Source organism: Echinops telfairi, unplaced genomic scaffold, assembly GCF_000313985.2.
Source record: "Echinops telfairi isolate 266 unplaced genomic scaffold, ASM31398v2 ScPeMD7_3533;HRSCAF=4204_1, whole genome shotgun sequence".
NCBI classification, from domain to species: Eukaryota; Metazoa; Chordata; class Mammalia; order Afrosoricida; family Tenrecidae; genus Echinops; species Echinops telfairi.
Genome location: NW_022107432.1, coordinates 16,544,228 through 16,560,126, shown reverse-complemented (window position 1 = coordinate 16,560,126; position 15,899 = coordinate 16,544,228). Strand labels below are relative to the sequence as shown.

The 15,899-nt window shown below is 38.7% G+C and overlaps 1 protein-coding gene across 1 annotated transcript in view; it reads right to left on the bottom strand.

The window, feature by feature from the left end:
- Positions 1-791, bottom strand: part of LOC101663451 (cytochrome P450 2K6-like) — an 18,659-nt gene extending 17,868 nt beyond the window's left edge. The window contains exon 1 of the mRNA XM_004696566.1: positions 684-791. Within this exon, the coding sequence (XP_004696623.1) occupies positions 684-791 (108 nt within the window). The remainder of the gene's footprint in view (positions 1-683) is intronic.
- Positions 792-15,899: the final 15,108 nt, after the last annotated feature.

The window sequence follows — 15,899 nt, the reverse complement described above, 5'->3', positions numbered from 1 at the left end:
ATCTATCTATCTATCTATCTATCTATCTATCTATCTATCTATCTATCTATCTATCTATCTATCTATCTATCTATCATCTATCTATCTATCAATCTATCATCTATCTATCTATCTATCTGTCTATCATCTATCTACCTAACTAACCTTGCCATCATAAGTAGAACCTTTGAAGTGGACAATTTATTCAGAGGAAGGTGAGGAAACAAAAACAGAGGCTACCTCCTTATATAAATGCATGTATCTAATTAGTGGGAAGTTAATTTTCTATCTCAGTTTCTGGAGTCTTACTTTTTGATTGTGCCTTTTGTATATGCTGCATTGTAGTGTTACCTGGAAGTCTTTATCATAAGACAATCATCACAAGTCAGTTCCTTAGTAGTAGACCATTCTATGACAAAATGTAGCTCCAAAATAGTTGATATAAAAATTACTAGTCATAACTATTTCACAGAAAAATGCCTTAACTAATGAAACAATAGTTACTAATACCTTTATATCTATAAATGAAAAGCAGCTAACATTTCAATGTAAAGCAGCTCTATTTAATTTAGAGTTCAGTTTAGTTATCTTGTTACACATGCATGAACTACTTATGAATGCATGCACGCTACCATACCTATGAGGGTTAGAATGAGTTAGAAACATACAAAATGTATGAAATAGCTTCCCCCCCACCCGTTTACCTCCAGCATAGTTTGATATGGACTCTTCAGATTGAGGATGTGCAGATTTCCAATAACTGGCAACGTTCTAGGTCCTGGAGGAAAATCCCGCTTGGATACTTTAACCATGAAGATTTTAATATTTAAAATGGAAACAAGAATCAGGATTAGAATTGAAAATATGGAAGAAAAATCAAACCCATCCATTGTCTTTAGGTAGAAAGAATTATTAAAACAACAGAGATCTTCGTGATTGCAACCAATGGAATCAGTAGATTCCCTTCAAATTGAAGACACAAAGGAGTTACAAATGTTCCCTCCACCTTCTAGTCTACCCTCTACTTGAGAACTACAGGCCCTCAACTATAAGCTTTCTTGTTTGACCTCCCTTTTACTTCTTAGTCCCATTTGTTTTGCCCGACAAAGCCTGGAGGAATTTTGCTTTTTAATGTAAAACAGAGATTAGTCTTAATATTTCAGAGAAACAATGCAGCATTTATATCTTCACTATGAAATTGACACTTCGGCAATATAATTCACAGTGTTGTTTGCACAGACACACCATGATCTGTGGGCACTGAGTCAAAAACTAGGGTCACATCAAGGATCTTGTAAAGTGAGGAGCTCATACCCTACCATTTCCTAAAAGTTTTATAATGGCCTCAATGCCAGGGTAAAAGCACTGATTTTAAAAGTTACTTAGTGGCAAGGTCAGCAGTTCAAAACTGCCATCTGCTCCGTGTGAGAACGATGATGCATTCTCTTCAACTAAAGAATTACAGGATTTGGAAATCCTATACGGGATTGTTGTGAGTTGGAATCAATTCAATGGCAATGGGTTTGGGGAGAAGACCCTAGGACAGAGGTTCTCACCCTGTGGGTCACGACCCTTTTGGGGCTTGAAGGACCCTTTCACAGGGTCGCCTGATTCATAACAGTAGCAAAATGACAGTTATGAAGTAGCAACAAACATAATTTTATGGTTGGGAGGTCACCACAACATGAGGAACTGTATGAAAGTGTCACAGCATTAGGAAGGTTGAGAACCACAGTCCTAGGACTGACCATCCACAAGTCATTCAATCTACTTTGGGCCTATATATGTATTATTTTTATATTTTAGGAGAAGGAAAAAAAAATTGGTTGCAGACTTAAGAAAATTAGAGAAGACATTCATTTTTCTCTTCCCAAACTAGCATAAAGAATAATTTTTAGGTGTGTGTGTGTGTATGTGATCTGTCTATCTGGGTATGCTTCCTTAGATGGCTAGTACTGGAGGTGGGAAATGAATGATTAATTCTGGTATGATACCATGCTTGCCAATTAGTGGGGCATGGATGGGTCATTCCTCCAAGCAAATAATTCATATTATCATTACCTTTGTAATATCTTTGTTATCATTACCATAATAATAATATTACTGAGAGTTGACTACGTACTTACTACCCTCTTATAAGTACTTTACATGTATTTACAGAATCAACACAATAGGCCAATGAGAATAGGTATTGTTATCATCATCTTTGTTTTATAGATGAGAAAACAGATGTAAAGAAGCTAAACAAAATAGCCAAGGCCACGCAACAAATAAGAGACAGAATTAGAACTCAACCTAAATAGCTTGGGCTCCAGAGTTCTTACTTAGGTCATAGTAATACTTCCCTCATAATTGTTAAACCCCTTTTTTAGATGTAAGTGATGCTCTCAGCTGTGTTGCTGAAAGAGCAGTGTTGAGATGTAGGGTAGACCCATGAGCTTCAAAATCTGCGAGATTAGCCCATAGGATCCAAACTGGGTTCTTAGCCCAAGTCTCATCACCTGGTTGTTATTCTTTAAGCAGTGAAGAGCTAGCAAACAGAGAAGGAACTGTTTGAAAATAGAGTGAACCTGCCGAAAGGCAAGGTAGGAAGGAGGCCTAGTGAGCCCAGAGAGAGCGGAGTCTGGAGCAAGTTTCTGAGCAGAGAGGGGGATGGCCGAGGATTCAGGCAGAGAGTGAGTGAGGCCAAGGACCTGCCTGAACAAAAACTTATGACCTGGAATTTTCTGGACTGAAGTTGCTTTATTGTTCTAGGTAGGTCTTTTCATAGTTATCTTTTCTTCATCATAAAGCTCTGTGAAAGTGGTCTCAAAACCCTATTTGCGAGGGCAATGAATGTACAAATGCGCTTTACACAATTGATGTATGTATGGCTTGTGATAAGAGTTGTATGAGCCCCTAATAAAATGATTGAAACAAACAAACAAACAAACAAACAAACAAAACCATATTTGCAGGTGCTTTTTATATTTCAAACTATGCTAGAATACTGATCATGAATTACCTGTGCCATTCTGCAGATTTGCCATTATGATTATATATAAGCAGGGTCAATGTCTGATCATAGACTTACCTTAAACACAGTCATGTTTCACAAACCTTAATGTGACAAACAAACCCTGTCGTCTGAATTCTGGAAAATCTGAGCAAAATTTTTTCTTCCTTAACCCTCAAATATTGCATCAGAGTAATGGCTATCTGGACCGAAGGCATGCCTGATACAGTGAAGACATTGAAAAAGACACCAGTGATATCAAGCTGTTCTGAATTTACTTTTTCTGGCTCTTAAATGATCTATCATTCAATTGGCAATATCATTCGCTGGGGAAGTCCTTCATAGACACCTGGGTGGTGTAATGATTGCACATTGGGCTGCTAACCGTAAGGTCAGCAGTTTGAAACCCAGCCGGCCTCCTGGAGAAAGAGAATGCTTCTCCTATAAAGAGTCACAGACTCAGAAACTCATGGGGGCAGTGCTATCCTGTCCTATAGGGGCACTACGAGCTGGCATCAACTTGCTGGTAGTGAGGTTTTTTTGGTTGGTTTGTTTTGAGAGGATTTATCAAAATTGAAATATTTAAAGACAGTCTGATTCAATGACCAGCTGTCTATCTTTATTCGTGATTGACCATATTTTCTGTATTGGTAGAGCACTCAAAACCCAAGAAAACTCACTGATATTGAGTAGATTCTGACTCACCGTGACCCTATAGGACAGGAAAGTACTGGCCCTTTGGGTTTCTAAGATTTTCAATCTTAATGGGAGTAGAGTCTTATCTTTCTCTCAGAGAGCGGCTGGTGGTTTTGAATCACTTCCCTTTTGATGATCAGCTCAGTGCATAGACCACTATTCCCCCAGAACTCTCTTAGTAGCGTGTTAGTTGACCAAAATTGTAGTGTGATATCCAAAATATCATTCACTTTGGTGGGCTGTTTTGTGTATAAAATAGTAGTAAGTCACTACACTCATGACAATAAGCAACAATAGTCTTGTTTGTTTGGCTTGAGAAATGATTTCTAGAGAATATCTACAAGCCACCAGTGCATGTAACGCACCCCAAGCTTTTTGTGGGTGTGAAGCACAATTGGAATTTAAGTAACCCAGTGACCTGTAGATTAGAAAATCTACCCAGTTATTTGCAAAGGCTGTCATGTGGATATTTAATTGGAACGTTTCTACATATTTATTTTAGCTCTGATAAAAATCCCTAAATGAATGGAGTTCAGTTTCATTTCCTCTCTAGAGCTAAGTTGTGCAATAAATAGCTAGAAGGTTATTGGTAGAAATAAAGGCGGATAAAGCCTGAAAACATTTTGGTTTTCATCAAACTGTCTGTAATTACAGATAGAAATGATAAACGAATCTCTCAGATTTACATGTGAGCCAAATATAATACAAACTTCCGGGGAAGGACATCTAAACATAGTTTGAGATTTTAATGAAATTAACTAATAGATCTAGATTGTATTATTTATCACCTTAAATAACTTTGAGAGCAAACCCAAATGAAGCCCACTGACATTAAGTCCATATTGACTTGTAAAAAGATTCATTGTCACCGGTTAATTTCAACTTATGAGCAACTTTATCGCACTGGGTACAACTTCCCAGGCTGTAAACTTTTATGAGAACAGAAAGCCTTATCTTTCTTCCTGTGGTTTCAAACTGCTGACTTTGAGTTTAGTAGTCCAACACATAATCCATTAGCCACCAGAGCTCTTTTACTGACTCATAGTGACCTTTCATAGGGTTTCTGGGCCTGTAAATCTTGACAGGAGCAAATAATCCCCATTGTTCCTGTGGGTTACAGGACGGCTCACATGCCAACCACGCTATTAACAGTCCATCCCTTACCTGGCACGGCAGTGCCACAGGGTTCCCCTGGAACAAATAAGGTAGAAACAAACAAACCACATTGTTTCAGTGTCTCAGTTGGGTTGGTCCTGAGGCTGAGCCCTCAGGAAGAGAAGCTTGGTGTCCTTGGATCGACTAAGTCTGAGACAACTAAATTTGCACGAAATTAAAATTGTTTCCTAATATATCAATTATACTGGAACAAATTCAAACTCTCAAAATGAAATTTATTGCAGAAACCATTGTACATAGAAATATGTAGATTTATGTAGGAAAAATTATAGATATAAGATATAGATACAGTATAGACACTTTCACACATGCACACACTGAGGTAGTTAGTTTACTGTGCCAACCAGGCTCATAAACACATGTGGGGTTAATTGAAGGGCGGAGAGATAAATGGCTCAGTGAGCCTCGCCTTTCTAGTTCTCAGGTCTCTTGCTTTGTGATGGTCGGACCAGGGTGCAGCTGCCTTAGCTAGTTCCCTGCTTCAGCCGACAAGGCTCACTTCCTGCAAGACATCCATGAGGAAAAGCCTCATAGACCTACCCCGATGCACCCCTGGGTGCTGGAGCAGCCGTGTGGAGACCCCTGTCAGCGCTGAGATGCTTACATGTTCACTGATTTGGCTTTCTTCCAGCATTCAGCATCATTGCGTGTTTTGTGAGATGGAGGAGGACTCTGTGGATTGGTGTTGGTCATATGGTATAATGTTGGACTTGTGGGCTTGAGCAGCACTGGCTTGGGATGTTTTCTTGATGTGAACTTAACCTTTATATAAAACTCTCTCTTATACATAAGTTTCTGTGGATTTGTTTCTCTTATGTACCCAGACTAACACACACACACATTTCTTATTTCTGAATGTTTTGACAACTGAGAGGTCCTGGGAAGTGCAACAGCTAACAGCACTGAGCAAACCTTGCTTGAAAACCTCAGATTCTAACACTATTAGAAGAAACTAGAACTTGGGGAAACGCTGATTCCATAGTTGCAATAAGGAAAGCATAAGATAAACACATATCTAAAAGACTCAGGAGCTTGAAAGAGCTCCTACTGGCCTGGGAACATGTGATCATTACAGTAACTAATGATGATACTATATCAGTTATACTATACCAGTATCAGATATACATACCAGTTGATTGAGGTAGAAACCGTGCCTTATGTCTTACTGTTATCACCTAGTACATGAATAAATTGAAAAAACTGAGGAGGTATTGGACATTTATAGTTTCATGTTGTTTTCTCGCAGAGGTCAGAACAAAACATTAATGTGGAGAAGCTTATCACACACTGTCTTCATCAAGTGACCGAAGGGAGTAATTGTCAGCACTGGAAAAAGTTAAAACACACATCCTGCCTCGCAAGACACAAGGAGAAACATACCTGTTTGCTTTTTCAATATTATAGTTAAAGACACATAGCCAGATTCTAATAATTAAAAAACATCAGATTACATTGTTGAACCTCTTGATCTGAATATCCAAATGAACTCCTTGGAGTAGCTTAGTCACCGAAAGGTAGGAGCAAGCTGGGAATGAAAACTTTTTCCTTCAGCCTTGACTGCATGTGTGCCAGACCTAGTGTCAAGCGAGTTTCCTATTAAGTAACATACAGCTCTGTTGATAGCTCCTCAATTTCATTCAGAGAGGTAAAATTGATCCAGAGAAGTATCAATTAAGTTTTCTTTGGTGTTATGGGGAAATGTTGTCTTACTCATTGAAAATATAATTTGTGTAAAAAGGGAATTTTTTATGTTCAAGACAAGTACTGATATTCTTTGTGACTAGAAAAAATAACCCTTACTTAATGTGTTGTTTTTAATCTAATTCGTGTATAGATATTATTGAATGGACAAAATTTGAAGGACTATAAATTCTGATATTTTAAAATTAAATTAAATTAATTTATTTTATTAATCATTTTTGGGGAGTTCCTAAAGATATCATAGCATTCCATAATTCAATCACAACAAGCAGTATTGTACAATTGCTACCACAATCTGTTTCAAAATATTTTCTTTCTTCTTGAACTGGATATCATTTCTCCTCTAACTCCTCCTTCATCCCCCTTCCCACCTAAGAACCCTTTTTTTCCCTATAATAGTTTATTTTTGGAGCCATATCTTACAATCCAATACATCCACATACAGTTCTGCAGTTCAGTCCCATTGAGTGGGGTTATACAGTCATCAATGTGATCTACTCCTTCTCCCCATCCCCCAGCCTTTCTTCCCATACCCTAAGGGTATCCCATACCCTAACAGTAACACCTGCTACTGTTTCTGAAGAGTTATCTATCTTGGCTTTCATGTACCAAATACTCTTCAATATATAAATGAACATATGCAAATCTAAGATGATTAATGAGGTAAACAAATAAAAATCATAATAGTATGGGGAGGAATATTAAAGAACTAGAGGATAGTTATGTGGTTCATCAGTACTATACCGTATTGTTCTGGATTTATTGTCCCTTCCCTGTGGCCCTTCTGAGAGGGACTGTCCAATTATCTTACAGTGGGGGGAGGTTGGGTCTCCACTACATCCATGCCCCTTCACATCAATTTGTTTGCTTTTTTTGAACGTGTGATACCTCTTCCTGTTGACACCTCGTGATCACATAAGCTGATGTGCTTCTTCCATGTGGACTTTGTTGCTCCCCTATTAGATGGCCACTTCTTTAACTTCAAGCCTTTAAGACCCCAGATACTGTATGTTTCAATAGCCGGGCACCATCAGCTTTCTTCACCACATTTGCTTATGTACCCATTTTTTCCTCAGCAACCAAGTTAGAGGGGTGGGTTCTGATGTTTTTTAATGATAAAAATGGATTTTGACTCTTAGGAGAAATGTGTGTGTGTGTGTGTGTGTGTTTAAAAATTCAATTTTATGCTTCGGAGTTTAAAACATTTCCCCCAATACTCATGAGACTGTAGTGGAAGAACATCAAGACTCAAATCTTTCTTACTAGGTCTGAGGTAAATCACTCAAGGCTGGACTGGGCTGCTGGTTAATAGTGCTGAGATCTTGCTCCTGTTCCACAAATATTTAAAATTATACCAGTGGATATTTATTTCTCTGTGCTTTATTAAACAGATTTTGAAAAAGCACCCAGGATTAATTGAAAAGGCACGGATTCATAGTAACTCTATGCACAAGAGAATGAAACGTTGCTTGAGCCTGGGCCATCTTCACAATAGTTATGTATGGTCCCATTGTTGCAGCCACATGCCAGTTCATTTGTTGAAAATCTTTCTCTTTTTTGCTGACTTTTTCCTTTAGCATGCTTCTTGATTTATGTACATGTTCCACATAAGCGCAATTAAGTGTTCTAGAATTTTCATTCTTCTCAATATTACTCATAGTTTGTATAATTCACACAATTGAATGCCTTTGCATAGTCCATAAAACACAAGCAAATATCTTTCTGATATTCTTTTTAAAATTATTATTATAATTAAAAATTATTATTATTATTTTTAATCATTTTATTGGGAGCTGTTACAGATATTATACCAATCCATAGTTCAATTAGACCAAGCAAATTGTACAATTGCTGCCACCATTAGTTTCAAAATATTTTCTTTCTTTTTTAACTCTTAAAGATCAATTCCCCTTTATCGCTGCCCCTCCGCCCCAAGACTGGAAATATTTTTAAAAATATCATTTCATCAGGGGCTCTTATATCTCTTATAACAATCCATACATCTGTACATATGCTGCCATCATTATTTTCAAAACATTTACTTTGTATTGGAGCCCTTGGTATCAGCTCCTCTTTTTGCCCTCCCTCCCAACTCTCTTTCTCTGTTACTCTACTTGCAGCCAAGGTCCATCTGATGTCAGCAATTATATCACTCAAGTCTATTCCTTTTTTTAAAAATAAATCATTTTACTGGGGGCTCATGCAACTCATCATAATCCATCCATCCATCCATTGTGTCAAGCACATTTGTACATTTGGTGCCATCCTCATTCTCAAAATATTTGCTTTCTACTTGAGCCCTTGGTATCAGCTCCTCATTTCCCCCCTCCCTCCCTGCCCTGCCCCCATGAACACTTGATAATTTATAAATTATTAATTTGTCATGTCTTACACAGTCCGATGTCTCCCTTCACCCAAGGAGGGGGATATATGTAGATCCTTGTAATCGGTTACCCCTTCCTCCTCCCACCTTCCCTTCACCCTCCAGCTGGTCCTGAAGGGATCATCTGTCCTGGATTCCCTGTATTTCCTGTACTTATCTATACCAGTATACTTCCTCTGGTCTAGCCAGATTTGTAAGGTAGAATTGGGATCATGATATCGGGGAGGAGGAAGCATTTAAGAACTAGAGGAAAGTTGTATGTTTCATTGTAGCTACCCTGCACCCTGACTGGCTCTTCTCCTCACCGTGACCCTTCTGTAAAGGAATGTCCAGTTGCCTACTGGTGGGTCTTGGATCCCCACTCCGCACTCCTCCTCATTCACAATGATATGATTTTTTGCATTTTGATGCCTGATACCTGAACTCTTCGACACCTCCTGATCACACAGTCTGTTGTGCTGTGTTACTTCTGAACTAGATGGCTGCTTATTTACCTTCAAGCCTTTAAGACCCCAGATGCTATATTTTTGATAGCCTGGCTCCATCAGCTTTCTTCACCACATTTGCTTATATAACCGCTTTGTCTTCAATGATCGTGTTGGGAAGGTGAGCATCATGGAATGCCAGGTTAATAGAACATAGTGTTCTTGCATTGTCAGAGTACTTGAGTGGAGGCCCAATGTCCATCTGCTACCTTAATGCTAAACCTATAAATATATGCACATAGATCTATTTCCCCATCATTATGTATAAATATATTTACATATGTACATGCTTTTATTTAGACCTCTATAAATACCCTTTGCTTCCTAGTTCTTTCCTCTACTTCCTTTTATTTTCCTTCTGTCCCACTATCTTGCTCAGCTTTCATTTGGGTTTCAGTAATTCCTCTTGGTTACATTGCCCTTGATCAAGCCCTACCAGGCCTCTTACACCCTGCTTTCCACTGATTTTGGATCACTTGTTGTTCCATTGTCCCTGGGTTTGTTAACACCACTTCCTTTCTCCCACCTCCCCCTCTCCCATGTCCCCAAAAACCATTGGTCCTTTTGTTTTCTCTTCCAGATTGTTTATCCCGCCTATCATATCTAGATAGACATGCAGAGATAATAATATGCACAAGAAACAAGGGAGAGCAAAACAAAGCAACAAAACAAAACAACACCTAAAAAAACCAAAGACAAAAAAAAAAGAAAAGAGTGTAAATAGTTCAAGGTCTTTTTGTTTACCTTCAGGAGTGTGGTCAAGTCTGATGGGGTACCACACCCTGACCCCAAAGTCTATTTTTGTTATTCCCTCGGGACTTCTTTGCTCTGCTTCCCTTGCTGTTCTGTTGCACACCCTTAGTGTTTTGCCTCCATGTGAGGGATGTCCTGTCTCATAGTGGGGCCGGCCATATGGTCCTCTCTGTGCATCCCTCTGATCAGGGATATCCTCCTCAAGGCTTGGTGAGCCAGGATGTGCTCCACTCTTTCTTCCTCCCCCTTCATTTCCTTCCATGTGCTCTGATCAGACATGTCCCTCTCCCTGAGCAGTAAATTCAGGGAGTAATTTACTTACCTTGACAGGCTCATCTCCTCCCCAAGACCCCTCTGCTAGGGGATCTCCAGTGGCCTACAAATGGCCTTTGGTTCTCCACCCTGCACTTCCCCACCTCATTCACTATGGTAAGATTTTTGTGTTCTGATTATGCCTTAAACCTGATCCCTTCAACACCTCGGGATCACACAGGCTGGTGTGCTTCTTCCAAGTGGGCTTTGTTGCTTCTGAGCTAGATGGCCGCTTGTTTACCTTCAAGCTTTTAAGTCCCTAGATGCTATACCTTTGGATAGCCGGGCACCTTCAGCTTTCTTCGTGACATTTGCTTATGCATCCTTTTGTCTTCAGCGATCATATCATGGAGATTAGCACACAATGATATGATTTTTTGTTCTTTGATGCCTGAAAACTGATCCCCTCGGCAGCTCGTGATCACACAGGTTGGTGTGTTCTTCCATGTGGTCTTTGTTGCTTCTCAGCTAGATGGCTGCTTGTTTACCTGCAAGCTTTTAAGACCCCAGATGCTATATCTTTTGGTAGCTGGGCACCATCAGCTTTCTTGACCACATTTGCTTATTTACCTGCTTTGTCTTCAGTGGTTGTGTCGGGAAGGTGAGCATCATAGAATGCCAATTTAATAGAAGAAAGTATTCTTGCATTGAGGGAGTACTTGAGTGGAGGCCCAATGTCCTTCAGCTACCTTAATACTAAACCTATAAATATATACACATAGATCTATTTCCCCATCCTCGTATATAAATATATTTGCATATGTACATATCTTTATCTAGACCTCTATAAATGCCCTTTGCCTCATCTGGGAAAACTCTTACTTCTCCATCTATCTTGATAGATAATTTGGCTGGGTCGAGTATTTCTGGGTTTACATTATTTTCCTTCAATTTTTGGAATGTATTACTCCACTCCCTTCTTAATAGTGTCTGCTGATAGGTCTGAGCATATTCTTATTTGGGAACCTTTATATGTGATCATTTGTTTTTCCCTAGCATGCTCTCATTATTTTCTCCTTTTCCTCACAGTTGGTTAGTTTAACTATTAGGTGCCATCATGAAGTCTTGGGATTCAGTCTAGCTGGTGTTCTTTCAGCCTCCTGAATGGTTTCCTGGCTTTCATTTATTAACCGGGGGAAGTTTTCCTCCAAGAATTCTCACTATTGTTGCAGATGACTTCTTTGTTGTGTCTTCCTCTGATAATCCAATATTCTGATGTTTTTCCTCTTCATAGCACCTGACATAGCTCTTAGGTTTTCTTCAGCTTCTCTGATAATCTTTTTAGATTTTTGTTCGCATTTGTTAAAATCTGCTTGGCTGTCTTCTAGGTCACTTGTGTGGTTCTCTGCCTTCTCTAGTCAATTGGCGAAGTCCGTTAGTCTGTTACTGGTTTGGTTTATCTCACCCCTAAGCTCTTGTATTTCCCTTTGGTGTATGGACGTTCTCTCCTCTATTGTTTCATCCTTTTTCTGTATTGTTTCCTTCATATCCTGTATGGCTCAAAGCAGCATTCTGGAAATTTCTTTCTCTGGCAGATCAGTATCTGCTTCTTCTATGCACGTCGTTAGATTCAGGACATCTTCTGCCATTGCCTTTTGTTTCTCCTGTTTTTTCATTAAGTTCATTGGGGCTGATTGCTGTTTGCATTGCATTGTTTTAGAGGAGCCAGGTGCCATTTTACAGAGTGTCTAAGAGCTCTGGTTCTCTCTGCGATACTCGTAGGAGTGCTTCTTCGAACTGCCTGCAGCTAATTTCACTATGGAATTGACCTACCACTTTAATCTCCTGTGGCTTCACTCTTTCCCTAGTCAACCAGTATTCTGTTATTTGGAGGACAAGTTGGATGGCCCTCTCAGGGGACACTGGTTGGGTTGTTGTGGACTCACAGGGATGGTGTTGTACTGGGTGATCTCACAAGAAACTGTGATGGTTTGGCCCATGGCAGCTTGGGGCACTACAGAAGGCATGTGGGGGAGGCCACTTCAACGAAAGTGCCACAGACGGCTTGTGGGTTGCATGCTTTGGCTGGGCAGGATTTCCCTGGTCAGGTAGATAGCTACAGAGGTTGGGCAGAGATTCCCGCAGCACCGTGGAATGTTGGCAAGTGTTGGATGAGTTGCCTTAGGCCATGTGAGGCACTACAGCAGGTGGGAGGAAGTTCCCTCAGTCACGTGGGACAAGAGAGGACAGATAAGAGTTCCCCCCTCACTGCAGGCAAGATTTACCTAGGAAGAAATTGGGCAGAATATCCCTTGGTGGAGGGTGGGCAGGCTTTTTCAGCTTCAGGTTATGCTGCAGAGGTCTGGAGGTCAGAAGTAAGCCTAGCCCTCTTTTAAATCCAGCTTGAATTTCTGTCATCTCCCTGTCCATATAGTACTGCAAACATTGCTAAATAATCTTCAGCTAAACTTTATTTTCCTGCACTATTAGTGATATTGTTCAATAAATTCCACATTCCTTTTGCTGACTTTTCTTTAGAATCATACAAATATCGATCTCTTCGAGTCAGTTGGCTAGATAGTTGACTTCTGGATTTTTTGGCATGGGCAAGTGAGTGCTTCCAGTACTTCATCAAAATGTTGAAACATTTGGTTGGAATTTTGTTAATTCCTGGAGCCTTGTATTTCCCTAATACCCTCAGTGCAACTTGGAATTCTTTCTTCAGCACCATTGGTTCTTTCTCATATGCTACCTCTTGAAATGTTTGAAAGTATATGAATTATTTTTGGTATAGTAACTGTGTACTGTCTATCCATCTTCTTTTGATGCTTCGTACGGTTTTCAATATTGTTCTCATAGAATCTTTCAACATTGCAATTTTAGGCTTAACTTTTTTTCTTTACTTCTTTCAGCCAAAGATATACTAAGCATGTTATCCCTTTTGGATAACTCCAGGTCTTTGCACATTTCATTATAATGCTTTTCTCAGTCTTCTCACGTAGTCTTTTGAAAAGAAAATATCTGTTCAGCTCTTTTGCGTCATCATTACTTCCATTAGCTTAACTGCTCTGTAATTAAGAGCAAGTTTCATAGTCTCTTTTGATATTTACTTTGAGCTTCCCCCCCTCCCCCCGCCCCACCCGTCTTCTTGAAGCCCTTCTGGTTTCTTCAAGTGTGACATTCTTGCTATCATCCCACAGATCATTAGGTTCTCTGCCATTAGTGTTCAATGAGTGAAGTCTGTCCTGAAGATGTTCTCAAAATTTAGGTAGGATATCCTCAAGCTTGTGTTCAAGCTCTTATGGATCTCTTTTAATTTTCTTCAACATGATGGGCAGCCCCTGACATCATTTTGGCTAATAATATTGGTCTTCTCTACTGTCTCTTCTCACAGATATAGTTAATTTTATTCCATCTGGTTAAATGGATATATACAGTCACCGTTTATATTCCTAAAAAAAGGTATTTGCATTGAAGAGGTCATTAGTTATGCAAAATTGTTTTATGCTTTCTCCAGCTTTGTTTTTTATCATCAAGGCAGTATTTTTTTAAGGCTGTATTTTCTAATTACTTTTCCTTCCTATTTATTTTAAACTTTCCCATTCCAATCATCAATAATTATGATTTTGAAGGCATGTTTGATTAACTTAAAGCTACAAAAATTGACAGAATTCTTCAATGTATTCATTACTAGGTTTAGTGGTTGGTGTGTCAATTTTAATAACAGTTGTATTGACCTGATTTACTTGTCTGCTTATAGCTATCATCTTATCCCAGGCAGTATTATACTTCATAGATGTCATCTTAACCCAGGCAGCATTGTACTTCAAACTAGATCGTAAAGTGTTTGGATGATGAATGCAATGCCATTCCTCCTGAATTTGCCATTCCCAGCATAGGAAAGCATATGACTGTCAGATTCAAATTATCCAATATCAGCCCATTTCAGCTCACTAATGCCTAGGCTATCAATCTTTATGCATTCTACTTAATTTTTGATGAATTAAAATTTTCCTAGATTCATACTTCATACATTCCATGTTCTGATTGTTTATAGATGTTTGCAATGGTTTCATCTCATTTTGCGTCATGGCCCATCAACCAATGAATGTGCCAAAGTCTATGCCCCATCCATGTCATTATGGTCCACTCAACTTTGAGAAAGCAGCTCTTCCTCAGGTGTATTTTGAGTGCCTTCTGATCTGTGGTTAGCAACCCAATGTGTAATCACTGCACCAGATCTCGATGTTTCGTGAGCTATAGGAAAACGTAATAGTTGTATTGTGTCATCTCTATCCATCGTGTTCTGACCACTGCGAGGATTTGGAAGAAGATTTCTGGGCCTCCCTTCATTCTCAAAATGGTTTGCATCCAAGGTAACAAGACTGCTAAAGCATAACCACTAGTTAATGGGTAAAATAATCTAGCAGACTACTAAGGGGGCTCGGGTGAGAATAAACAAAAGAACCCACAAAATAAGTGACTTCTAACAAAACATGGATCAGCAGAGACCTCTTAGCTTATTCAGCAAAAAGCTTAAGGACCTTTGGGGAAACAAAGTCTAAATAATCCTGAAATTATCTTATTTCACCAAGCTGTCTAGAATTTCAGTTATTATTTATAGCTAATCTTCAGATTTATATGAGAACAAAAAATAACAAAAATTTCCTGAAATAGATTATCTAAGTCAAAGTTGAATGTTTTAATCAAATGAGCCAGTTAACATAAGTCGTATTGTTTGCAATCTTAATTGCATTTTGGAACAGATAAGGTATAAATAAACAAAAAACTTTATTTAAGTATTGAGTAAGTTGGACTAGGCCTTGAACATGAACTTGAATAATAACCACACACACAGCTGCCCCTCCTCTCAACTCAACCACCCCAGCAAAAACCAAAACCATGAAGGTGTTTGAGTATACTCCTTCTGCCTTATCATGCAGTTATTATAAAAAGTAAAAATTTAATACTAAATTCGATTTTTTCCCATATGTACATATATCTTCTTTAAATCGATCCTGTTTATAATCAGTGAAACATTTTAATCTGAAGTTATGAATCTTCTGCTCGAACTTGCTTCTGTTATTTACTAGTTTTTTCTACCCCCTCTATTATTTCTTCTAGACTTTTTGTGATTTGAATGTAAAGTCTCCTGGATCTGTTCTCAAAATTTATTCTTCCCCATTTTTACTTCATTTGGTTTTAACAGAGATTATTCCCTCCATTAACTCACCTATTAGTTTATTTTCATTTCAAACCATAGCCCTATTTTTATAACGTATAGCAAATAGTTGTTGTTGTTGTTGTTGGTGGTGGTGGTGGTGTGTGTGTGTGTGTGTGTGTGTGTGTATTACTGAAAGGCATTTCAGCCACCAAAAAAAAAAGGAGATATGAAGATTAATGATTTATTTTACCGTAACATTTAATTAATTCAAATTTTACACAAAACATAATTTGGTCAGACAGAAATTTGACTCTT